The following is a 26,984-nucleotide window of genomic DNA, read 5'->3' as shown; positions in this document are numbered from 1 at the left end:
GCTGGGCCGGGCTGGGGCAGAGAAGGCAGGCAGCCCGAGGAAGCGGCAGGCAGGCAGCTCCCGCCCTGCCCAGTCCAGTCCAGTCCCGTCCCGTCCCGGGGAGCCACGCCAGCTGCGCGTGCTCTTCGTCCTCGGAGCCGCGCTTCGGCCGCCCCGCACCTGCTTGCCCAGAGGTGGGGTGGACGCCGTCTGCCGGGAGGGCCGGACGGGAGCCGTCAGGGGAGGACCAGCCAGCCAGAGACCGACGCCCCGCTCTAGGGAGCGGGAGTGCCCCCCCCGGGCTCCTAGCCAAGATGGGCTGGGGGCAGCCTCTCGTCTCCCTCGCCCTCTGCCTCGCCCTCCTGTCCGGTGCCCTCGGCAACAAAGGTGAGTAAAGGGACGCGCCCCCCCCCCGACGGCGAGCTCCCGAGGGAGATGGGCAGGCGGGGCGGCTGGTCCGGGGAGATAGGCGGGCGGGTGCGTGCGTGAGTAAGTGAGCGGGATCCCTCCGCGCCTCCCGGAGACTGGCCGGCCATCTGGTGAGAGGCGAGGCGCAGCTGTTCGGCTGCCTTCTAATCCATCCCATCCCCGGGGCTACTGGAGGTGGTGGCTGCGGGTGGGGGGGAAAGGGCTTGGCATTGGCCACCAACCCGGAGCCTCCTCGCCTTTTGCGTGCCAACCTCCTCCTCCTCCCCTCCCTTTGCTCCTGCTCCTGCACCCTTTCTCACTTGCTCCCCTTCTGCAGCTTCAAGCCCCTCTTTGCTTCCCAGGGGCTGCCCACCCACCTCTGCGCCTCCTGTTTATTTCCTTCCCACATCCTTTTTTCACTCCTTCTCTTGGCACACGCCCAGCGGCTCCCCATGTTTTGCCTGTTTTCCAAACCCTGTCGATCAAAACGTGATGTGGCTTCTTTAGCTGTCCTTCTCTGTCTGTTTGTCCATCTTGTGCTGCCTGTGCTTCTGCCTGGAGGCATCAGTAAACCAGCATTCTCCTCATTTTGTATTGTCTCCTTGAAGCCTTGGATCTTGGTTGGCTCCTCTTATCTGTCTTATTAATTATGATCTATGGGGAAGTGGAAGGAGAGAATTGCATATCTAAAGGGTGGGACTGCTGAACATGGAGAAGAAGGGGATGGTAGAACCATTTCAGCATTCCAGGCATGGACACTGAACACACACACATACGCACACACACACACACACAAATCTGTGCATAAGAAAAGCAAGATGTAGGTTAGTAGATCTATGGTTGTAGGCATCAACACAACGAAATGTATTTTAGGAGAATAGAGGAGTAAGAGAACTGGGGTGGGGTTGGGGGGGGTAGAGAGAAAGATCCAGAACATTCTGGGGAGGTGGAGAAGACCCTCTGACCTCCCTTCCCTGGGATGCAGCAGAAGGAAGGTAGGCAAGCCTGTTTGGACCGTCTGGTTTCTGTTGCCACTTCTCTCCTCCCTGAAAAATCTTGCATGTGGAGTGGAGCTATGCAGCATCATTAGGATTCTGTGTGCCTCTTGGTTTTGCAGATAGAGTAGACCTGGTGTTGCTTCTCTCTGATATCGCATTCTAAGCACATGCAACCACTGATGACTGGGTTTGCCTCTTATGGTAGGAATCTGCTTCGGTCCCCAGATAAAGAGGCTCTTTTCAAGAAATTGCCGAGGGCTCTTCAAGTGGCTGATGGGAACAGTGAAGGATTTATTTCTCTTCCAGAAGCTTGTTGCCCCAGCAACAGGAGTGTCTTGTATTGCAACAGCCTCCCCCCTTTTTTTTCATGTCTGAAACAGGGACATAGCATGGGGGCACAGGGTGAGGGGGGGTTGTATTATAGCTCTGTCCAGGAGAAAAGCAAAGCAAGGTGTATCATCTGCAAATTGCTCGGGAAGGAGAGGCAGTAGATCTTTGTCTGCTTGGTTTTGTAGGTCAACCCTGGAGTGGATCTGATGAAATGGTTGTCATGACTTACTGGTCCCTTTGTGACTTCCTGCCCCATGATCCAAATCCTCGGGCCCCTTCTTGACGGTGCTGCCTCAGCCTTTGCACACCTGAAGTTCTTCAGGTCTGATGTGCAGCTGTCCTGCTATTCCAGCACCAGGCTGACCGCAAAGGCTGACTGATAGCCCCTAGTCCCAAACTGCAATTTCTGCACTCCCTTCCCCCCCTTCAGCAGGTGTCCATCAGTGTCTAGTTCTACATTTACATAAGGTACAGGAGCAGAACTACCATGCTACTCAAACCATTGGCTTTTTGAACAGTGGCAAACTGATGGGGCTCTGTCCCTTTGGGGGTCCCCCCATCTCCTACATAAGATAGATGTATCCCATCCTATCCCACCTGTATTAATTTGTCTTAGCCTTCCCAAGAAAAGTTAGTGGTATGTTTTATAGTAGTGAATTCTATTAAAAAAAATACTTATGTGTGATGGGGACCTGCTTTTGGCTGTATGGAATGTGCTGCAAATCAATTTGGCTAGAGGACTAAAAGTTCTATCAGTGTGAGAGAGGGTGAAATTTTAATTTCTGTTTCTCCTCTCCACTCTGTTCAACAACCCTGGATTTGGCATGGACCCATCACCTGGGTTTTTTTCATGTACAATGGCATCCCACGAGAGAACCTGAGAGGTTCATGGCTAGTGGCAGCCTTGTAGCTGGGAGGAGCTCGGATCCAGGCATACATAAACATAAACAAATGGATGTCTTCACAAGAAGGCTTTTTAGGGTTTTTTTTTTTGCTGTCTTTCCTATGATTGGCATGGGACCTTTTAAGGTCCTGAACTAGCACAAATGGCAGAGGTTTTGGATAGAGTTCCCACTTCAGGCATTGGTCTGCACACATTTTTCTCCCACATGAGCATACCCACACAGCCTGGGTTCTTTGGAAGTCCAGTGGCAGCAGGATTAGCCTAAGGATCTAGTGCCTGAAGGAGGAAACATCAAGCACTTCCCATTCCTTTCCCACAAATTAGTACGGAGTCCAGTCTTCCAGAAAGCTGGTTATGAGTTGGTATGGGAACTCTATATTTTAAGAGGTCATCAGCCACTGGGGTGACATCTCAATGGGCCAGTCTTTGACTTGGCTTTTCTTGGTAGGACTCGGAATCCATTTTCTGAAGTGGCTTCCTCCCCTCACTAACAACTCTGAGTAGCCATCTTCTGAGGTTCTCTTGTGGAAGTCTCCCAATGAGAGCCGTGACTAATTCAAACCATAGGGGCTCAGAGGGTCCCCTCTGCTTGAGACTGGGTTTTTGTGGGGTAGGGGAATGCCCTAACGGTCCCTCCATCATCATAGATCCTGAGACCCTCCTTTCCATTACCAGGCAGGCTCACATTCTGAAAGTCCCAAAGATGGGCATGGAGTTGCTCAGTTGTGAATGGATGGAACCATGTCTCTGGAAGATAAGCCTAGTAAAAGGTGGGGGTTGTAACTAGGCCATTGTGATCTAATCCTGGAGACCCAATTTATTAGAGATTGGTTGTGAGTGGGGGAGGGAGTGTTAATTTATAATGATTTTTCTTTCCTTGCTTTCTCTTTCAACCCCCTCCACCCTCCTCTTGTTTCCCCTGCCCTGGAGGTTGTGCGATAAAGATTAATTTGCTATTTCTGGGCCTCTGACATTTTTCGGAGCTTTCTGGCGGCGTCTGCTTCAATGTTGAGTCTGGACCGGGTCCAGCCAACAAGATTAGCACTTCAGGCAATGAGGAGGGGCCAAAGGGAACAGGGCACATGCCAGGATAGAGCAAAGGATGCTGGGACTAGGTGGGATGCATGGAGGCTGCAGAACTGAGGATATTTCATTGGCGAGCACTCGGTCCCTCTCACCCATGAATAATAACAACCTGTCTCTTCCACCCAAGCATATGGTGAATTATCTGCCTGCTTAGGTGGCACAGAAGTGGGCCGCAGTCAACGAAATCTTTTGCCAAATGAAAGCAATGAAACTTAAGGTGCCACAAGACTTTTGGCTGCGGTTCCTTCAAGTCCTTGGCTTGATCCTTTTGCCCTCATTTCCATGGAGAACAAAGCCAAAATGCTGTTCATTCCTGGTTACTCTTGCTTCTCCCTCTGTTGCATCTTCCGCTGTTGAAATTGTGGCTGTCAAGGTCCTTGGGATCAAGATCCTGACAATTTATTTCTGAAATGCTCTCTTGCATGAGGGGGAAAATGCATGTCTAACGATGGATCTCCCAAAATGAAGGTGAGAATGATGCCTGTTATGGAGCCATCAAAAGCTGTATTTTCAGTCTTCTCACTGTGTCAAAGTAAGCAGAGTGTGGTTTCTGTAGCTGTCTCCAGGTTTAGCTTCTCTAGCTTTGTATCAAGTTGACTTCCCACTCCTACTCCCCCTAAAAGCAGGGTTAAAACCCTCACGTTTCCAAATCCTTGCCCATCATGGAGCTTTCAAATTACAGGGTTTATAATGTAATAAATATAGTAATGTTGTCCTTAGTAATCATTTATGTTTCATTGCTAACATTTAGATTGTGTGTGTGTGTGTGTGTGTGTGTGTGTGTGTGTGTGTGTGTGTGTGTGTGTGTGTGTGTTGTAGAATAAGCGAATATGTAAGGATCTCTTTATGCTATCTAGATTGTGATTCAGCTAGGATGTTTACACAGCCAAATGTTGCTAGATAATGACCAGGCATTTTTTTCCAAGCATTTGACATTGTGAGAAGAACAGGGAATTGTCCACAGATTTGATACTTACATTAATTGCAACAACCGCCCCAAGATCATTTTCTGTTGTGACCCAATGTCCCCCAGCTTTTTTAAAAAAATGTGACAAATTTGAATAGCCCTCAGATGTTGCCTGCTTAAAGAAGATAAGATGAAGCAAAAGGGAGGTCTGTCGGTTGGTGGAGGTTCGGCTTGGTGAGATCTTGATAGGCAGGAAAAAATTGCTGGTGATGTTTGCACCCATGAGAGCCACTGGCAGATCCCAAAACAAGCTGGGTCAAGATCTGCCGGATCCAAACCCACTCCATTTCCCTGAGTGAGGCTGAATGTGGCCCCATCAGTTATATTGGCCAGGAACGAAAACCCGCTTTCTACATCCTGCTTTTCCTGAAGGTGGTAGGAATTTAAAATACAGTAATTAGCCAGGCTGACCGTTCGTGAAGCTGTGCAACCCACGTCCCCACCCGCATCACTTTTCCCTTTGCTGGCACAGATCAGCCGAACTTCAAATAAAGAAATCTCTCCTCCCTGGATCTATGGAGAACTGTTAGGTCCTACGTGTTATTATCCTTTTTATTTTACTTGTCCCGATAGAGCCTGGGGTAGCCGGCATAGTCCGAATTCTCATTGCTTTTCACAATAACCCCATGAAGTAGGTCACGTTGAGACCCCGTGATGGCTCAACATCTTTTTAGCCTGTGGTCTAATATGATGCCCTCTCATATGAGACACTAGGCTGTGGCCTTTGCCACCAATTGCGCTTATGTTTTGAGAGCTCTGCATTGCAAGAAGTTTTACTAGGCGGCTGGGTTGGCCCCAGACTGTTTTCATGACAAGGTGTCCTTGTTCTTCCTGCCCCTGTTGACAAAACTAAGTTGTCGTGTGAACAAGGGAATTCTTAGAATATATAAGGTATTATCTGACCAATCTTCAGTCTGAATTTCGGTGTAACTGTAGTCCTATATTACTGTCAATGATTTAAGCCTTGTTGGTTTCAACTGTATGTGCTTCCCTATTCCATTCATTTTTGCACAGAACTAGTTTCAGGATGAATTTACTCCTAACTAATTGTTCAAAGGGGCACAATTAAGAAGACTAGGGGGAAAGGTCTTCTTTGTTTTTAATTTAAATAAAGCAGCTTGAAAGCTGTACTAAGGTCTCTGTCAGTCAGTTATGACTTAAATAGCACATAACATAACATAGAGATGTATCCTGAAGAAAGATACCCGGAGAATGCAGTTACTACCAGGAAGATGTGAAGAACGTTCTTACGAATGTTAGTCATCACATGGACATGACTGATTTTAATCCTGTTAACCACTCTTTTTACACTTTCAATTTTTGCAGCCAACAAGCACAAGCCCTGGATCGAAGCTGAATATCAGGGTATTGTCATGGAGAATGACAACACAGTCCTGCTGAACCCACCGCTCTTTGCTCTGGACAAGGATGCTCCATTGCGCTATGCAGGTACATGGATGAGAGATGCAGGAATGGAGGATCTTACTTACGCATAGCCCAAGTTTGATCAAATCCTTGGCGTGTAGGGAGAAATTTGTGGTAACAGCACTGGGGAAAGGCATGATCACATGTCAATCAGTAGCACAATATGATTACTTTGAAGTTACTTAAAATAATACACACGTTTAGTAATATAAATTATGACAGCATGTTTTAAAGGCAAGGTGAGCCAATTCATCTTTCTGGACTACAATTCCCAGAATGCCACAGGGAGCTGTGCTGTTGGGGAATTCTGGGATTTACAGTCCAAACTCCATAAATCTGCATATTTGAATTTTAAAATGCTGGGAGCCTTGCTGATTCCTGAAGGGTAGTGCCTTTGCATTCAATGGCCAGAAGATAGAACAGAAGATAAGACCTATCGGTCTTGGGTGGCCGTGCACGGCATAGCCCACAGCTTCTCTGAGTTACTCAAGCCCCTTCGCCACAACAAGGCAGTGATCCAGGAAGGGGAGATAGGACAGGAGGTTGTTTTAAAAACAACACTGAAAAACTAAGTACTCAACTACCTGTACGTTTGCCATATCTGCATAAATAAAGGCCCAGACTGGTGTGGTGTTAAGCAAGTGATTCATTCTTGTTTGGCTGATTTTGGGGTTACTAAATAGCAGTTTCAAGGGATGCTCAGACTCGGCCAAGATCATAGTTTGGGGTGAAAGATTTGATCCATAGTGGCCCCAGTATAGATCGGTCCTTGTGGCATTTTATAAACTGAAGTAAGCATGCAAAGGACCATTGCGCCTTTAATGCCATGTCTGATGGGGTCCCAGTTCTCCAGAAATGATGCATACGATTCAGTCTGTGACCTGTTTGCATGAATTCCTCAGTGCTTGCAAAATCATAACTCTTTGAATGTGGAAGAGATGCTGAGAAAGGGGGGCTAATGGTAGGTTTGGGTGGAGAGCTAGAATCAGGGGAATGTGCCATGGCCTAGATCAGTGGTTCTTAACCTTTGTTACTCAGATGTTTTTGAACTGCAACTCCCAGAAACCCCAGTCAGGACAGTTGGTGGTGAAGGCTTCTGGGAGTTGCAGTCCAAAACTCCTGAGTAACCCAAGGTTAAGAACCAGTGGCCTAGATGACGTTAAGAGGGTTTGATGAATGGGTGGTGGTGGTGGAAGTGCTGTCACTTGTGAGGCTGTCTTTGTCCCTCCCTCTTCCTAGGAAGAGGCGACCCACCCGGAAGGAAATCCCACTACCTCTGATCAGTGATTTGAGACAGCAGAGGTTTGGCTTATGATAGGGCATTGTACCCAATGCCTTGATTTCAAGGCATAGTGCTTAGGGAGAGGGGCTTGTTCATATGACCAGATAGAGGGCCACTGTAGACTAGATCAGCCCTGCAGGATGGATGTTCACCTCCCTCGTAGTGGGGGAAGCCTGTATATGGGAAAGCATTCAAGGAATGCAAATGAAAAAAATCAGTAAGTAGCTCTTTCTGTGAAAGGTACACATGGGAGGTATACAAGAGAGTTTTTGTGAAAGATCTGCAAGGAAGAAACCTGGAATATCTTTGGGGGTGCCAGCCATTGCTGCTCTCCCACTCCCAACACATTACCTCTCAATAAAATATACTTATTTTGTATATACTCATATACTAACCTGAGAAGCTCAAATTCAGGACAATGCATTCAGTGTACCAGTACAAATCTATAAACTTGCCTGCTTTTTTTGCATGTTTGGTCAAAACTCAGTACAGTATGTGAGTTTCAGATCAGCGTTGTTTACCCCACCCCACTGAGTATAGAAGCTAAAAGAAGGATAAAAGCTAAGGACTGAAAACACCTTGGTAGCAGGAAACCTCCCTCTTCCAGCTTCTGGTATGTGGAAGGCCTGCGTGAGATGTTGCGTCCTGCAGTAGTTGCATCCATGACTAGTCCATTCATGTAAACAGTATGAGAAGAGCCCTCGTCCATCATTAAAAATGCAGAATATTCACACAAAGAGGGGAGCGCAGCAGTCCCGCTCTGTCTCTTGTCACCTCAATTGCCCTCCTGCATGTGGAAACCAACATGTCTGAAGCTTCAGCTACTCATGGGGCTCTCCATGTGCGTCCGGAACCTGGACAATCAGATAGAAAAGCACTCACTCTTCCGACTTGCTTCTGTACATGGGATAGGCTGATAAAACCATGGATAGAGAGGAGCAGGCTAGTGTTCTCCTCTCTGTGCACCAGCAATTCATGTGGTTTTTAGTGATCGACTAGGGCTTGTATCGTTCTAAAGGTACGGAGGTCATGGTGCCAGTTTCCTGTAGTGAACATTTTTCTCCAACATAAATATTTTGAAAGTGGTATTGAGAGAAATGACATGCCAATGGCCCATTCAAGTGACAACACACTGAACAGAAGCAGATTGTTACATGGAACAGTTGCCAAGAGCTTGTAAATAATGAGTAACAAATAACACACCATCCTATAATGAGTTGCCCCCTTTTTGTGTTCTCATCTAATAGAACATAAGAATAATAAGTGTTGGGAGCTAGTAGGTTTTATTAACAAGTGATGATTTCAAGTTACTTTTTCTAGAAATTGCCTTTAAAGGGTATTTTAGAGTCATTTTGATTTGGATGGTTCATGTTTTATGTTACCGTTTCAGACGTTGCCCTGTACTAAACTCCCCTGAAATGAACATGAGCTGAACAACAGCAGTACCATTGATTCCAACAGTACTCGCACAGGGTACACCTTGAGGGAATCTGTGTAAAGTCCAGATCCCTCAGTTGCCCACGTCTGTCAGTGTGGAAGCCAGAATGGATATGGGCTGGTTGACAGGAACGGGATGGTACTTGCTACTGTATGTGTATCACTCTTTGCTTAATGTTCTTCTTAACTCTTTCTTTCTGCTGCTTCCTTCTGGGCAACCAGGTGAAATATGTGGATTCCGGATCCATGGGGCAGGGGTGCCCTTTGAAGCAGTGATCCTGGACAAAGCGACGGGCGAAGGGTTGATCCGGGCCAAAGAGCCAGTGGATTGTGAAGCTCACAAGGAGCACACTTTCACCATCCAGGCCTATGACTGTGGTGAAGGACCTGACGGTGCCAACACCAAGAAATCCCATAAGTAAGATTGAAGGCTTATCGGGCGCAAAAGGCTGCAGTTATATCCCGCTTAACAGGCCAAGACTCTGAAGGGAATATTGTATGTGACAGAATCCTTAACTAAATCCCACCATAGTACTGTTAATGGAGGAAATGCAAAGTGCTGATCCGTGTGGGGTTTTTAAAAATATATAAGGTAGACATGCTTTAATCTAGCACCCCTGTAGTGCTGTTTTCCTTCGGATGTCAGCAAATTCCATTAACGCAGTCGGTGTGGAATTATTCCTATGATATCAGTACTTAGTTTTAAAATATACTCTCTTTTTTTCCTTTTTGATCCTCAAAATCTTTCAAAGCTTGAGCTGGAATGGTGTGGCATCCCAGAAAATGTATCGCCAAAGTTGTGTTTCTGAAGATCATGGGATAATGGGCTGGAGGAAGAGTGTGAGCAAAGGGAAGGCTTAATCTGTCTGGAGCCTATTCATTCCCCTTTTGCAAATGCTTCCTGTCTCCAGGATTGTCTGTCTCCAGCCTGACTGTGCTTGGACGGGTGGCAGCAGAAAATACAAAATACGATTAAAAATAGCCTGGGGAAATACATTTGTAGGGGAGAAATGATGGATCGGGGCAGTGGTTAAGGGCCTTTTCCTTCACAGGAAATGCTTCTCCATTAGTGTTATAAAGGAAGGCGGGGTTTGGAGTGATGTGCGTTTCCTCATAATGTACAGTTCCGGCATTGATAAGGTTTCCAATTGTGCTGTAAAATAGGGCCAGTATTATTAATGTGATGTTGGGCAGGAGTGGGATCAGGTGGGGGAGCTGATGCCGAAAGGTAAAGTCTTGTCTAAAGCCACCCCAGCAGTTCATGACTAAGCCAGAATCTTATGTGGGGACAGAAACAGCTGTCTTCTGTGGAAGAAGGACATCTCTATCAGTGTCATCTTGCACAGGCTAAGAGCCGCTATTTAGGATTTGGGATAGGCTCTTTCCAAGCCCCATCTAGTGGTACTGAAATACAAAGCACCTGCGTGCGGATCATAGCCTGAACCACCGAGCTACGGCTCCCCTTTCCTGGTTTGCTGCTTGTTCCCTTATGTCTTACACCACACAAGCTCATAGAGCTTTAATTGGTCACTCACTTTTAATTGTGTTCTGCACTGAAAGCTACTCCCCAAGGGACCTTTGTTGACATTGACGGAATCGTAATTCCTCTGCCCTTTTATTTTATTCTTGCGGAGTCTAGAAAAAGTGTGAGCCCTGTGTTCCCACTCTGATGTGTGTTTTGTGTTGCTAGGGATTTGCTTTATCAGTAGCACATGACTCAACCAGCATTCAAATTTAAGCCAAGTATTACCATAATTCAGCCCTGTAATCTCTAACTGCAACAAAGGCTGGCTAGAAAGCCTATTAACATAGAAGAATACTTTTGAGTAGACAGAGAGTATATTTCCCTGACCATTAAGTAACCACTGCCAACCCCTTTGTTTCTGAAAAGGAGGGAAAAAAGGAGGGGTCCAGCCTTCCAGGGAAGCTTGAGGACTAGCATTTATCTTCTTTAGAAGTACATTTGTAGACCAGCTCTTCATTGGCCCCCCTTTTTTAAAATCCAGGGCCACGGTCCACGTGAGGGTGAACGATGTCAACGAGTTTGCTCCGGTCTTTGTGGATAAGCTTTATCGTGTGGCTGTGACAGAAGGGAAGCTCTACGACCGCATCTTGCGTGTGGAAGCCATTGATGGCGATTGCTCTCCTCAGTACAGCCAGATCTGCTACTATGAAATCCTGACGCCAAATGTCCCCTTTCTGATTGACAATGACGGTGAGAATCTGAATGGGCCTCTGGCTGAGGAGTTCTCCCAAGAAAGTGAAGAATAATGCTGTGAAGCATACACATAATGGTATCATCATTGCTTTTGTCTCCCACTAGGTGGGAGAGATGAAACTGTCTCTTCTTATGTTATGGATGTTTGTTTTTTTAAATTAAAAAAAAAGCAACACCTGCCGAAGTCTTTCCAGTTTTCAGGGAACAGTGGCAGGTTATGATAGTGCAACGACTTGACTGTTTCCCCCTTCTCAGCCTGAAGCTGCCCCATCCCCACCTCAGCAACAGATGAAATGATTCAAGGACCGCCGTATGCTTCCCCCAATGTATGAGGAAGCAGCTTTATGCTGGTGGTTGTGAGTGGGACAGCGGCAGGAGGATAGAGAGCTGAACACCTCCTAACCTCTCTGGTGTGTTCACCTGTTCCCACTCATAGCATCTGATGATGTTTTTCAGGTTTTTTTTTTTTAAAAAAACAGATTCTTTACACACCTCTGACATACTACCTGGTTTGGCTTTTGTGTGATGGACCCAAGCAAGAGAGTTCTTGGCCTGCCCAATCTGACAGCCAGTTAACATTGAGCAATTTTATTGAAGATAAATTATGAACAAGTGAAAGGCCACCGCTTTGATTGGCTACGGCAGAATAGTACTGCCGCAGCATGAGGAGCAGATCACTGTGTTGAGTGACATAGCCAATGCACACCCATTACCATGCCCTTGACGGTTAACCAAGGATTGGCCACTAAAGCTGCATGTGCTGTACTGCTGAATGCCGGACCACTATGGGGACCCAATGGCATCTGTTGTGGGGGCTGTAATGGCCTTCCCAAGCCAATGTGCCCTTGTCAGCCCCCTACTCATTGATCCCCAGAGAGGAGGGAACTCAAGCCTACAGCCAAATGCTCTGGATCTGCTCCTGTACGGAGAACTTCCCCTCCCTGTATCCAGGGAAGTTGCATCGACACTTACAGACCTATACAATCTTGTCCTCTCCTGCCCCATTCCCTGTTACCCTTTACATATTATTCCTTTACAAGTGTGGGGTGGCCACAGCAAGTGTAGGTTGGCTGCAGAATGTACACCCTTGTAGTGCTTCAGCTAATGCTGGCTCTTTGATGAGTTTATCACACTCACATTATCTAGTGTCTAATTCTGGGACCCTACCATTTCTGCCAGGGAACATTGAAAACACTGAGAAGCTGCAATACAGCGGTGAGCGCCTGTATAAGTTCACAGTGACAGCCTATGACTGTGGCAAGAAACGAGCCTCTGATGATGCTGAAGTGGAGATTCAGGTGAAGCCGACCTGTAAACCCAGCTGGCAAGGTAGGAGCTCCTTTTCACATGCATAGGTCTTCTCCATTCATCCTTTTAACTCCCCCAAAGTACCAATCAAAATCTTTGGCTTTCGTGTGTAACTTTCTATTTTCCTCAACCGGTGGTTGTTTACTTGTCCTAAATGGCCTGATTTAATACATTATATGATGTTATATTTAGCGCAACTTGCCTATGTGTCATATTAGCAGATGCCGTCTTGCCATTTTCTCCTGAATGGAGATAGAGGACTGCTTGTTAAGACGAGAGCTGTCAGATTGTTTGTATCTTTTATTTAAAATTATTAAATGATCAACATTTTTACATAAATCTGCTGTCTGCTCTGTTGGAAGCAGAGTGTCAGTCAACTGAAAGAGATTTATTTATTTAATCAACTAAACATTTTTGCCCCAACAATATATGTTTAAATTATAAGGGGCTTAGAGATATGGTCTCTTTTTCTGACATGTTCCTCTGTTAATTAGTGTGGGGTTGACAGCCACATAAAAATACCTGGTGGTGGTAATTATGACAATGATGTGGGCAGTAAATTTTTGCTGTCTATCTTTTGTCTATCTTTTGTTTTACTTTTCTTTTTACTTGTCTGCTTGTTTAATCTCATAATTTATTCTGTGTTTTCATCAGGAGTGGAATTCAGAGAAGGCCCCATGTGGTCAAACCGTCATAGCAGGCTCCCTATGTGGCCCTTCTGCTTCATTTGAGAAATGTTGCCATTCCTTAGACATTTCCCACCAATGTTTCTCAGGCTCCAACTGTGAGGCCTCTCTACTATTGCCAGATTCTTCTCCTGCTTAGCCTATGACAACCACTTTATCCACTGGCTACAACTAGCCTTCATAATTCTTTACATAGCAGCAAAGTCTGGACCCTGTAATCAGTACCCATTAGCAGCCCACTTGCTGAATTTTGCAGCATTTGGAGTTTTTGAAAGGACTTCCAGATACAGGTATTCAGGCTGCATTCCTTTATCCAAGATTAAGCCCCATCATAGACATCGGCAGAGCATGTGAGAAGCTGTGTTCAGGCCATGTTTCTCTAGGAATCTTGGATGCAGGGAGATTTGGGCTCAACTGCCCTGCCCAACCATGGTGATCTGGGGAATCTTGGTCCGGTTATGAGGCCTATAGCATATGGGGCATGCATGGGTTGGTGCATGGCACTTTAACCTCCTTGAAGGAAAAGGAGACTCAAATTGCTATTCGTCTGTTGTTATAAAGTAGGTGATCATTTGATCCTCCATATAACTCACAGGGAGGCTAGGTGCCTTGCCCAATCCGTGCTGCCTCTTCCGTCTAGGAATTTCTCCAGTCTAGGTCCTGACATCATTTACTTTTCCAAAAATCTCCCAAAAGGTTGGAATAAAAGGATAGAGTACACCCCGGGCACGGGCACCCTGGCCCTTTTCCCTAGCATCCACCTGGAGACGTGTGATGAGCCCCTCTGGAACATCCAAGCCACTGTAGAGCTGCAGACGAACCACGTGGCCAAAGGATGCGACCGTGACAATTACTCTGAGAAGTCACTGCGCAAACTCTGTGGTAAGTATTCTCTTTAACATCTAATCAGGGGAGGAAGGGGGAGTGGAGGAACTGGGCATGGGGGCTAGTGGGGCTAGTGGTGCAGGAGAAGGACAGTGAGGGTGGGATCTTTTAAAGGGGTTACGTGCACAAATCATATGAGCCCCCATATCACACGGGTAAGCAGTGGGTCAGTATCTGTACGGTGTTTCTCCCAGCAAGACTGAAAGTGTTAGTCTTGGGGCTCCTGTACTCTCCTCCTACCAATGTGACAAACATCTGGTGTGATATTTGGACATCATGATGTTCTTGGAGTAGACTCATTGAGAGATTCTTGTGTGCAGATATGATGAAATGAGTAGGAACCACACAAGAATAGTGTAGCAATATTTCCTGGGTCATTGCTGTTTATTTCAATGAGAGTTGCTTAAGAAATCTTTCTGCCAGATGATACCCCTGTATTAATTAATGGGAGTGTGTATGTCGTGTGTGTGTGTGTGGGGGAGCCATTTGGATGTTTGAGGTCAGGCATCCAATTCTCTTGGCTCTCCTGGGTCCCTAGTGAAGGACACCATTCAGCACCCTTGAGATCAGTCTTCTGATGCTCCTCTCTTGTTCTCAACAGGAGCTGCGACCGGTGAGGTTGACCTGTTGCCTGTCCCTAGCCCCACAGCCAACTGGACAGCACGCCTTTCGGTCCACTACAGCCAGGACAGCAGCCTCATCTACTGGTTCAATGGCAGCCAGGCAACCCAGGTGCCCATGGGAAGTGGGACCGGGGCCCTTGAAGGACTGAGCGACCATTTTACTTTGTCCCTGTGGATGAAACATGGTGTGACGCAAAGCAAGAACAAGAGGGAGGAAGAAACAGTGATCTGCAGCACCATGCAGAGTGGTAAGACCTCATTCCCTTCCTCAAACCAGGACTGGCCCTACCGTTAGGCAGGGCAAGACTCTTTCCAGCATGAGATAGTGGGGAGCAGGGGGAGGAGTGACAATGAGAAGACCGATCTGTGTGAGCTCCACAACCGATGCTGCCTTGGTTGCAGTGGAGAAAGCTCTTCTGTTCTGATAGATACCTATCAGAACAGAAACCTGAAATTCTCAGGAATTTTATGCTCAGTGCCAAACTTCCTATTTGTTTGGGGTGGATTTTTTTTTGGGCGGGGGGTTTGTTTTTGTTGTTGTTTTTGGCAGTTGTGCATAATTTTGGAATGCAGGCAGGCTTAGGAATGGCTACTTGCCGACTTCCTTGTGATGGCACAGAATGTCGCCTGATGAGCAAACCGTAAAGACCTCTATAAATTTCTTTTTTTCAGGATGTTGATATACCATAAATGACTAAAATCAGTATGCTGTTGCAGGCAGGCAGGCTATTGAAGAATTATTTGGGCTAGTAGCATTCCTAGATTTATTTTCAATGCTTCCATAAAGTCTTAATGGACTACAAGAGAAAAGATGTAAGGTATAGGAACTATTGTAAAAGAAATGGAAGTTCAGATGTTTCCTCTATCCCAAGCTAAAGGAGCCGTCCCTTGTATTATGGAAGTGGATGTTCCTCTTGCTATTATTATACAGAAGACCACAGCCAGTTGTCAAGAGGCCAAGCCATTCCACATTTCATGGATGAAAACAGAGAGGTTGTGGTGTGTTTATAATGTTCCTCTTCTCATACATACGTCTCTTTGTGAACTTTGTGGAAGACTGTTATATAATTTCCAGTTGAACATTGCATTGCATTTTTTGCATTGTTTCTGGAGCAGGTGTGCTGAACTGATTGTAACAGTGTAGATTGCTTAACCTCCCAATGCATCTATTAATAGGTATTAAATTATATTTGTGATGCAGACAGCGGCAATGTTTATTATTCATGTAGGTGGCTTGGGTGGGTGAGTGTGAAAGGGAAGCAGGATGATAATATTTTGTTTCTTGGTTTGTAGACATGGGTGCTCCCCTGGCTTAAGTATTTCTGTCCCACACTAAAGTCTCTCAGCTCCAGGTGCCCAGGGGAAGAGGTTTGTGCACTGTTGCAAAACGTTGGAATTAATTTTTGACAGATTGTCCCTGAAGCAAAGCAGGACAGAAGCAGAGCACTGAGGATGTTTGCATGAAACGAGAGAGCAGAATTGCTGAATATTCCGCCTCCTACTGAAACATAGAATATTTGTATGGGTCGCTTGGTCACTTCCATATGGCTCCCTTTAATAATGGGAGGTTAAATGGAACTTACCTGGCAGCAAATATGTGGGATTCTGCCTGAACTGGGAGTCCTGGCTTTTTACTCCTACCTAAGCTGGGAATGGTAAAAGTCAAAGGATGAGGTTGTCTGGTTTGTAACTCTCGCTGTTTGGGGGAGTAGCAAATTAGTATTTTTAAATAAAGGATAGGCAGATATCAAATTGGGACTGCCCCTGATGAGCAGGAACAGATGGAGTGTAAGAGAGCAGGATAGTCTCAGGGCAGATTAACTAGAATTGTGCTGCTGGTTAATCTGATGCCCCTCGTCTGTTCCTCTCCAGAGGATGGGTATTCCCATTATTCCCTCAGTGTGCACGGCTGCCGCATCGCTTTCCTTTACTGGCCACTGCTGGAGAGCGCAAGGCCTGTCAAGTTCCTCTGGAAACTGGAGCAGGTGAGAAAACAGGTGCTCTCCCACAGCTCCCTTTCCCCCAGGCCTTTCCTTTCTTGAGGACACCCTGGTCTGGTCAATCCTTTCCTTATGGTTGCAGGTCTGTGATGACGAGTGGCACCATTATGCCCTGAACCTGGAGTTCCCCACGGTTACACTTTACGTGGATGGCGTTTCCTATGACCCTGCGCTGATTCATGACAATGGCCTTATCCACCCCCCACGGCAGGAATCTTCCCTCATGATTGGAGCCTGTTGGGCTGGTGAGCATCCCTCCTAGGTTGCAGACTTCCGTTCAAAAACTTTGGCAACGGTCAGGGAAACAGGGGTGCAGGATTTGTCCATTTTTGGATGCTACGGTGTGGGGGAGGGAAGGTGTCCAGAAGAGAATAACAAATAACAACCTGCTGGAGACCTTTGGGGGAAAAATGAGGGTAAAGTGCAATAAAATGCCCTGTCTAACAGTTAACACATGAAATAGTGTGGGAAAACTGCTTACAGGGAGAACAGAGACTCCCTGCTGTAAGCGGCTACGGGTTCGTTTCTGGGGTCAATTCAAAGTGCTAGTTTTCACTATAAAGCCCTAAATGTCTTGATCCAGGATACCTCAGTGGTGTAAGATTTTCAGGTGAGGCCTTTATCTTGGTCCCACAACCCTCACAAGTGCACATGGCGAAGACATAAGGGAGGGCTTTCTTGGTGTCTGTTTTGAGGTTGTCGCGTACTACCCCTTCAGGGGGCCAGTTCTGCTGTGTTTGCATCGGGATGAAAGAGTTTTCTCTTTCAGGCAGACATTGAGTAAGTAACTGACAGCCAAGGAAGGGATTTATAAGTAGGGGATGTTATATCTTTTATCTCTTCTTTCTTTTTTTAAACATGCTTTTTTAATATGTTATAAACCATTTTATTCAATAGTTTTCGTATGTAATAGTTTTAATTTTGTAATGTGTTTTTAACTATCATAATGTTTGTATTTCTTATAAATATATTTTCCAAGTTGCTTCAGATCCCTTTATTACAAAAAAAGTGCATGGATGAGTTTGAATGAATGAATATGAAAAGGCTTCAGTTAAAGGCAGACAGAAAGCTTCTTTTCATCCACAAGGGCTCTAAGTATTGTTTGGAACTGAATTGACAGAGGCATCTTGGCATTTACTGGCTGGAGTGGTGGTGGGAACACATAGTGTTTCATTAGCTTAGCAGGAATAGGGTTCAGGTTTCCAGAAACCTAACTTGGAAACTCTGGAAAGACTTTGCGTTCCCTATTTTAAAGGGCCACTTAGTTCTTTTGGGTTAGTGCTATTGGTTCTCCATCCCATCCCCTCCTTTTCTAGTAAGCTGTATGTAGAAAAGAAGCCCGGTCGTATGACAGTCGCCACTGCAGGGCCTCCTTGGTGTGCAAGCAACTCTCCAAGACAGATTCTCATGCTCTGAGTTGTCTTTTATTTTGCAGAGGAGAGAAACAAAGAAAAAATAAAAGGGAACGAGAACTCCACAGACGCAGGGCAAGGTATATGACATTCTTTGTCACCAAGCACGGCTGTCGCCCTTCCTCACGCATGACATTTCCCCACTTCCCCACAACCCCTCCCCTTTCCCTTACCTGTGGGGAAAAAGTCTTGAAAGCTTGACAGCTTGGCCATGCAGCTTCTTCTGGGCAGGGTGATGGTTTTATCTCTGTGGTTTAGGAAAGGGCTTGAATCTGGGACTGACTGCAGTTCATCTTTGCATCAAAGCTGGTCTGTGAGAGATGTTACGAAGTGCTACCATCTTGGCCGGTGCCCACATTTGCCTTTTACTCTTCCCTTTTCCACCCACCCACCCAGATTGTCCTTCTCTGAAACCACAAAGAGGAAACAGGGTCTTTACCCTTTATACCCACCCACTCCAACTTTTCTGCTGTGGTCTTTCTCTCCCTCAGCTGGCTGCACATCCAAGACTTTCCGCACTCTCCTTCTGAATTCCTCAGACTTTCCTCCTGTTCACATGATCTGCTTCCCTTTTTTTGCTGTCTTTGTTGTTCTCTCCCCCCCCTCCCTTTTCTTTTCGTCTGTCTCTCACACCATCCCTCCTCCTGTATCCCTCTTAGGAGACCCTCTGCCGATTCACCACTACTTCCACGGTTATCTGGCTGGCTTCACTGCACGGCCCGGCAGCCTTGAGAGCCGGGAGGTGATAGAGTGTCTCTATGCTTGTCGCGAGGGGCTGGACTACAGCGACTTTGACAGCCTTGGCAAAGGGATGAAGGTATACCGTCTCCTGGCCTCTGGTGGCATGACCTTCCCTCCCTCTGCTTGCACCTTGGCTTGGCTTCCCAGGTTGTGCTTGCTCCTTCCTGCCTCCTGCAGAATCTCCTTATGTCCTCCTGTCTGTCTCTTGACCACCGACTTCACTGTTCGCTAGGCGGCTCACCTCAAAGCCTGTTTCCTTCTTCCCTTGAAGGTTCATGTCAACCCATCTCAGTCTCTTCTCACCTTGGAGGGGGATGATGTAGAGACCTTCAACCATGCAATCCAGCACGTAGCCTACATGAACTCGTTGCGCTTTGCTACTCCTGGAGTCCGACCCCTCAAGCTGACCACTACTGTCAAGTGAGTAGCAACTCTTCATCTGTAAAAAAAATCCTGCGGATGTGGAAAGTTACTTCCTTGGATTATAGCTCCCAGAATAACATAGGTAGCTTTGACATTTGAGGGCATATACTTCTCTGCTGTTCAAATTATTATTTTACTAATTTGTGCATCACTTTGGAGGTGCTTTATAGAATTAAGAATTCTGGCTCTGTAGAAAAAGTCAGAACAGGTTTATCCTTCCTGGCCCCTCAGAATTTGCCTTTTGGAAATGGTCATTGCAAGAGCAAAGGCAATGGTTCCAGAGGTAGGCAGGGAGCCCTCCACGGTGCCGTTGTGATCCAAAGTGGCTATCGCCATGCCTTGAGGTTGCTTGAGTCTCTTGAATTCACTGTTTCGGTTGCTACACAGTATTGCTATCTTCATCCTTTTATTTTAAATCATTGTAAACTGTTCTGAGCTATGAAAGGGGGGAGGATAAAAGTTTTCTTTCAACACCCTCGAACATACATCTTCAGTAAAAGTGTTCCTTGATGCCCATTAAACACAAAGGAAATCTGCCTCCTTCAAGACTGAGTGACCGACTCTTTCTCCTGTTAGGTGCTTCAGTGAGGAGTCCTGTGTCTCCATTCTGGATGTGGAAGGTTACGTGGTAGTGCTTCAGCCGGATGCTCCCCAGATCTCCTTAAGTGGCACTTCTCACTTTGCCCGGCCAGCCTCTGATTTTGAAGGACCCGAGGGAGTTCCTCTCTTTCCTGACCTGCAGATTTCCTGCTCAATTTCACACCAGGTGCAGGCTAAGAAAGATGAGAGTTGGCATGGCACAGGTGAGTTGAGCATTTCAGGCCGGATGTTGTGGCCCACGGGCTGGAGAGTGATAGACCGAGGAGTGTAGACAGGCAACCATTTTGCTACAAGAAGAGAGGGTATAAAAATTTTGGAGGCCATTTTTAACATCTGGCAGTTATAATTGCATAGAAGGTTAAGCACTGCACCAAAACAAGCGTATAAGAAGGCATCTATTGGTTTTTACATGCTTAATTTTCCCAAGGAGGTTTGATGGCAAGAATTTTGGGAATTGTGGTTTGGAGACAATGCTAAGAGCCTTCTCCACAAAACTCCAGTTCCCAATGTTCCCCAGGACATCAGGAAAAGCACAAGGACTATCAAGACTCTGAGGAAATAAAAATAAATGTGAACCACATTTGAAATGGAATGCAGATTGCCCCTGAAACAGTTTAACAGTCCTTTTGTAATTTTTGAAGTGACATGTTTTGCTTGCTCTTGCTATAATATGAGATGGAATCAACAAATCAAGGTTTTTAAATGTAATTGGTTCATTGGTGTCATATAAAAGAGCTATATGGAATTCCTAGGCACCTTTGCAATATGATGCCTATGTGTTTTTATCCTGGCCTTTGGCTAAGAAAATGTTACTTGCTGGGCTGATACTTACGGCCTTTCAGGCTTGCTGGGAAGCAAAAATACAGCTTGGAGCTTCGTGGAGGGAGGGTGGCCTGTGGAAGGTGTAAATAAATGAGTGAGCCATCGCCCTCCCTTCTCTTACAGCTGCCTAAGCTTTTTCTGTTCTTCGCAGTGGCCGACACACGGATGTCTGACGAGATTGTTCACAATCTGGATGGTTGCGAGATCTCTCTCATTGGAGAAGAGCTGGATCCTGAGAGGGAGTACCTGGTCTTGGATGGGGCCTCCCTGCAGCAGCGAGGCCTAGAGCTCATCAACACCTCTGCCTACCTCACCATCACAGGTGGGCACCTTCGGGACAGATTTTCCCTTGTCTGGCATCATCCATCTCCTTCCCATCCCAGCCCTGAAAAGCTGAAAGAGGCCCTCCGCAAAAGCCTCTCCACACCAGCTTGATGGCATCCGTATGTCCCAGGCAAAGAAGCTGGGGCTGTACCAGATCCACATATTAAAGGCTGTGTCTGCCCTGCCAGCATGAAGGGAGACAAGGAGGGGGTGGATAAGATTTCAGCCCCAAAGGCTGCTCAAGAGGAGGGTGGGTACGTGCTCCAGACAGGCAGGGGTTTACCTTCCCATAGCTGGTTTCTCCAAATCTCTCTTTTCAATGCTTTTGAGCATGGGGAGCGGAAGCGGGTTCTGGTTAGTGGGGAAGCAGCTGGGGAGACTGCAGGGAGGTGAGCTGCATGGTAGGGAGACACCTGTTTCTCCACAATATTTTTATGTTCTTTTTAACTGGAACTTCAGTGACCTGGATGGTGCTAGAGTTCTTTCTTTTTTTAGGTAAAAACAAAACAAAATAACAATTAATAAAAATAAAAATAAAAAGGACAGAAACGTGGTGACCTTAAAGACTAACTGCTGTATTTTTTTTAATGTGAGCTTTTCCTCAGACATAAGAACTCTTGTTATTTTTATTTTGTTTTAACCTATACTGCTTGCACAAACTAACACGGCTACCTCTTCTAGAACTATAACAGGTGTATGGGCATTGTTTAAAGATATGGCAAAAGGATACTTTTCTTAGGCAGTGCTTGGGCTGCAGTGATTTAAAGTTTGAAAAGCAAGGGCAACTGATACCTTTATTAGACCACTAATGCTGGCTTTGGACATATATCAGTTGTCATAAGGTTGTGCACCAATATATTGTAATTCACGGAGGGAAGAAACCCTCACCAATGGCCACAGGGGTGTAATTTGAAACCCACACTCCTGACATGTGTTTGCAGCCTGCTTTTTCTGTAATTCATCTTTAAGAAATGGATGTGTCACAAACATATGCTGTGACTTTTTGGACTTCCGTATGTTTTCCTTCCTGCATTATTCACGATATATTGACGCAGAGCCTGTTATACATTGGACTGTGTATTACATACACTGAGAGCTAGGAAAATTTCTAAGTTTATTTCTAGTGGTCTAATAAAGGTATCACCTGCCTTTGCTTTTGCATTGTGTAAGGACCGCATGGCTTTGTTTGTTTGTTGTTTTTTTTTTTTAATTTTGATTCTCTCCAAGGTGCAGTAGTACCAGCTGCCTTGGCTATTAATAGACACTTGCTGTGCTGTTAGTGAAGTCTCTGGGGAGGTAGTGAATTCCTTCTGCTGCAGTCATTGTAGCTGTTGCAGGAGAGCTCTTGGGTTGCTTATGAGTTTGTGCTCATCTTCTCCATCCCTCCCCTGGCTTCTTTCTGAGATTCTGTTGCCAGAAATGAGCCTGTTCGGTCTTTCTGGTCACGGATCACCCTCTCGTCAAACGCCTGCGTCTTCTCCCCTTTATCCCACTCTATGTTTCTGCTTGCATTTCAGTGTTTCCATGCCAAGGTATTTTCTTCCTGTGGCTCCATCTTGCCGAACCCAGTGAAGATTTTCTTCTGTTTGAAGAATCTCTTCAGTTTCTCTTGGCTCCTGTGCTGGTCTTTAACCCTGACCCACACCAATTGTCCCCTTTGCCTCCCCTTCTTATATAAGTAAGAACAGCACAGTCATCATCATCGGATGCACCTGGCTTGTTAGCCCATCAAACTGCAGATCTGCTGGACTTCATCTTCCTCCTTTTCATTGCTTATTCACTTGCATGGCATACAAAGAAAATGAAGGAACCAGCTGGCACTATGGAGGCATCTCCTTAGAAAGGGCAAGAGAAGGGGTCCAGGCACTACTTGAAGCACTAGATGCTCTCCAAGACCATTGGGATTTTCTTACCTACATTTGCTTACGAGGTTTTCTTAGCCCCTCAGTATGTGCCCTCAGATCCAGCCCTGAGCTCAGCCAGCCTGGAATCCCCTGTCACCTCAGCGTTAATCATCTCTTATATGGGCAGGTGTGGAAAGCATTGCTGTCTACGAAGAGGTCCTTCGCCAGGTGTCCTATTGCACCCGCCGTGGCGCTGCCCTCTACGAGAGGAAGTTCCGACTTTCTTGCACTGAGATGAATGGCCGCTACTCTAGCAACGAGTTTACTGTGGAGGTGAGTCGGTCGCAAAAGCATGCGTAGAACTCAAAACTGATGTGAATACCACTGTTATCTGAAGAGTCAGTGATGGCAAGCGGAAGTCAAGTGGTTTTTGAGTTCACAATGTGACATTTCTGTTTGCAGGTGAATGTGCTTCACAACATGAACCGAGCTGCTCACCCCAACCACATTATGAGTGCCCAGCAGTTCATGCATCGAGGCCACCACCTGCCACCAGAACTCTCTGGCCACAGCCTGGCTAATGTCCATCGGAACTCTAGTATGTCCTGATACGTGCCATATAGATTGTAAAAGGATGATGAGAGAGTAGGATGGCACACAGAGTTTTACGGGGCACAACAGAGGGAAATGTGTGAGGGGATTTCCCAAAGTACTTTTCATTTTTCCAATGCAGTTGTTAGGACAGCTTGGGGAGCTGCTAATTTCATCAGGCTATTCTCTAATATGAAAAAGGGGTCATAGAGGGGGAGAATCTTACTCTCATTATAGAGAAGAACTTGAGCAGAATGGAGAGAGGAAATGAGGCCAAAGAGCAGGGCTGTTCACCGAGGGTGGTTGGTTTTGTTCTTTCATGCCACCACAGAACTGTCACAAAGCCAGCTTGCCTCAACCTCGGGGTGAAACAACCAATGCATTCAGAATATATTTGAGTGACAGTGGATAACTTCATCATGTCCTGTGACCGGGGCAGGGGAGAATGGGAGGCCCATCTTCCCTCATCATTGAGCTTTTTCGTGCTGCTCTGATAGCACCAAAGCCACCTGGAAAGTCAGGGTGCTCTTTCTTCCAAAATCACCGGCAGGCATTTCTTCAGATTCACACCTAGCAATGATCGCTCAGGCCTTAGTGAGTCCCAGGCAGAGCTACTGTAGAATTATTTGGGAAGCTCTGCTTGAAGGCTGGGATATGGCTGCCTGCCCAATGGCGGTAAAATCTGTGGTTAGTAGTTTGTACTAGTGTTACAACAAAGTCCTACCTCAGACTGCAGAACAGTGAAGGGTTGTAGCACCGTGGAAGGCCATTTGCTGTGCAGGCTGCCTTCTCTCAGGTTCAGTCCCCTGAGGCTGGGAATGGGCTCCGTCTGACACCCAGGAGAGCCATTGCCAGTCAGTGCAGGTAACATTTATTTATCTATTATATTATAATTGTCTCCAGCTTTTCCTTCTGTGAGCTCACGGAAGGGTACATGGCTGTCCTTCTCCCCACGGTTATCCTCACAACCACCTTGTGAGGTACCTCAGGTTGGGAGTGTGTGACAGGCCCAAGATCATCCAGTGAGGTACATGAGGGAGTGAAGATTTGGACCCAGCTCTCCTAGTCCAACACACGTGCCATTAAACCACATTGGCTTTCTGGCTGAGGCTGAAATCTGACTGGGTAAAGGATGAACGGATAGACATACATAAGTTAACCTAATAAAAGACTGCTAGCTAGCTTGCTTGAAATAATGGTGGGAGAGCAAGAGGTACTGTATAGTGAAGGCAAGTGCTAGATGGAAGCCAAAACGAGCCCAGCATCACAATATGGCTGAGAAAGTAGGGTGAATTTTCTTAGGGTTGTACATCTATGTGCCCTTTTTCCCTTTGAAGAGCCCAATAAGCTGTCAATGACGGAGAGACCCACATTCTCCTCATAAGCATTGGTAGCCATGGCCTGAGCAGGGGGAAGAGGTGGTTTCTCTCACCACAGGCAGAATGAGGTGATCCCATTGCTTGGACCACAAACTGCCAGTATCTGGCAGAAAATCTAAACCCTTCTTGTGCTGTTTTTACTTCAGAAGATCTAAAATAATTGGTTCCTTCTCTCTTGCTGTAGAGGGTTTTATCTTTTAAACATGCTCAGACTTTCATGAAAGGGCATGATGTCCCTAGAAAGTAATGCATAAAAAGGGAAAGATAAATTTCAGGGTGAGCCTTTTGACTCTTGACCCTGGGCCATCTGTGTCGTGATGTTGGCTGCTGCTGCTTCCGCAAAGGAGGCATGTTAACCACTGGCCATTTCCACAACCCGATCTGGTAGTCCCTGGAAGAAGCACGGGGAGAGTTGCAGGTAACACACAAGCAGCAGCCTCTGAAGCTCCTCGGCTGGCAGGCAAGGAAACCAGACCTGGCTGAGCAGGTGTCCTCCCTTCTCTCCCCTGCAGTGGTCCCCAGCGCTGCCACGATCATCATTGTGGTGTGCGTGGGCTTCCTGGCCCTGATGGTGATCCTGGGCGTCCTGCGCATCCACTCCTTGCACAGGCGAGGGGCTGATGAGCGCGAGCGCACGGGGGAGTCGACGGGGAGCCAAGGAGGTGCCCGAGGAAAGGAGAGCGAGATGTTCTGGGATGACTCGGCCCTCACCATCATCGTCAACCCCATGGAGGTGAGTGGAAGAGTGCCAGGTGGAGGATGGGGGGAAGAGGGCAACGGGTCCCCTGAGAGGGAGCTCAAGGTTGCTCTTGTGCTCCAATTCTTTTATATCTCTCCCAGTCGTATCAGAACTGCCAGGAGAGGGCAGCAGAGAGAGCGGAAGGTAAAGCCAGAGAGGTGGCTGAAGAGGAGGACAGCAGCGACTCTGAATCTCCCGACAGCCCTGGCAGCGACGCGGCCGACGACCAGCGCATTGTGGGCAAGCATGATGCCCCTTGTCGCTACTAGAGGCCCGTGACCGGTGGGGAAGACAAAGTGGAGGCTCTGCTTATGTTTAATATTGGGGATGGGGGTTGGGGAGGGGGTTTGGGGGGTTGGCCTGCCTTGCCCAATTGATTTCTCTTCCCATGCCTGCCCCACCCCTGCTCTTTCCTCCAGGCCTCTTATTTTCACAGGGGAGAGGGGCTCAAGACATGCCCATTTGGCACAGGAGGCGGAACGTCCTACTGGCACCTTCCCTGCCCCTTAGCAAAGATGGGCTGCCATCTTGTCTGCCAGGGCGAGTCTCCTGGAAAAGAAAGGGGAGCTAGAAACGAGACAATCCTTGGGCTTGGTGGCGTCCTCACATTGGTTTACCCCAAATTCTGCTGCCCAAAATCTGCCTCTAGGCTTCTCACAGCAGTCTCTGGGGAGGGACCTCTGCATTTCGCAGACTCTGGCCCTTCCCAGCTGCTGGCTTGAATTAAAGTGGGCCGGGCCTCTCCCGGATTCCATCAGCCCGCCTGAGGATCCCATCTCATCAGGCAGGGGGACGGCTGAAATGGCATGTAGGAATATGGAGAAACGAGAGGGGGACAGGGGCAAGGAGGAGAAGTGAGGTGCCCTCAGAAGCCCCCAAATACTATATATATATATTGTATATTTTTTCAATGTTGTTGTTTGAGGTTTATTCTTGTTTTCTTGTTTGAGGCAAAGAAACAGAAAAAAAAACCTGCAGCTTGTGTCGCTTTGTAAAATTGTCAATAATAGTCAAAACAACCAGAATTTAAAAAATAAAATGATGTGGAAAAGGGAATGGAGCAGATTTTAAAATAAAAAAGGATTTTAAAAGTTTCGGAATGCTGGGGGGGTCTTTCTTCAGAGACAAGAAGCGTTTTTCTTTCAGAAACCCTTACCGTGAGCTACAAAATTAAGACTTGAGTGGAAGTGAGATGATGTGCTGCCTAGGGAACTCTTTTGAGAGTTGCAGTCCAACAAACAAAATCCTGCAGACTTCTAGAAGTGGAACTCTCTTTTTCCCTAGGTCACAGCCAGCTACACTCTGGTTCCCATCTGGTACTTTCAAAAGATCCAGCACCCTGGAGCGGGGGGGGGGGGGGAGGCTGGTTGTAATTGCAAGTCCCCAGGCACTATGAGAACTAGAGCAAAGTAACAGGGACAAGGTCATGGGGTTGGAGCTGATGAGCAGTGGCAGAGCACATGCTTTCTATGCATAAGGTCCCAGATCCCTGGCATCTTCCACTCTGTCACATGTGGATCTCTCTGGCAGGTAGGTTGCCCCAACCGCTGCTTCTTAAGATGGCCTAGGGACG

The 26,984-nt window shown here is 46.8% G+C and overlaps 1 protein-coding gene across 1 annotated transcript; it reads left to right on the top strand.

Annotated features, from left to right (window-relative positions):
* Positions 1-26,506, top strand: CLSTN3 (calsyntenin 3). Its single transcript, XM_072991756.2, has 18 exons — positions 1-366; positions 5,999-6,121; positions 9,039-9,234; positions 10,823-11,031; positions 12,214-12,363; positions 13,725-13,910; positions 14,515-14,784; positions 16,409-16,521; positions 16,619-16,781; positions 17,972-18,028; positions 18,608-18,765; positions 18,961-19,109; positions 19,689-19,915; positions 20,686-20,856; positions 22,890-23,035; positions 23,165-23,300; positions 25,185-25,405; positions 25,513-26,506. Exons 1-18 carry the CDS (start codon positions 294-296, stop codon positions 25,678-25,680), a joined length of 2,916 nt encoding a protein of 971 aa, XP_072847857.2. The 5' UTR covers positions 1-293; the 3' UTR covers positions 25,681-26,506.
* The last annotated feature ends 478 nt before the right edge of the window (positions 26,507-26,984 follow it).

Source organism: Pogona vitticeps, chromosome 2 (assembly GCF_051106095.1).
Source record: "Pogona vitticeps strain Pit_001003342236 chromosome 2, PviZW2.1, whole genome shotgun sequence".
NCBI lineage: Eukaryota > Metazoa > Chordata > Lepidosauria > Squamata > Agamidae > Pogona > Pogona vitticeps.
The sequence above is the reverse complement of the archived record's forward strand: the minus strand, read 5'-3'. Positions and strand labels throughout refer to the sequence as shown.

Coding starts and splice junctions, on each gene's coding strand:
- CLSTN3 (XM_072991756.2), top strand. CDS start 294: ATGGGCTGGGGGCAGCCTCTCGTCTCCCTCGCCCTCTGCCTCGCCCTC. Junction 14,785..16,408: donor CTGCAGCACCATGCAGAGTG/GTAAGACCTCAT, acceptor GTTCCTCTCCAG/AGGATGGGTATTCCCATTAT. Junction 25,406..25,512: donor TCATCGTCAACCCCATGGAG/GTGAGTGGAAGA, acceptor TATCTCTCCCAG/TCGTATCAGAACTGCCAGGA.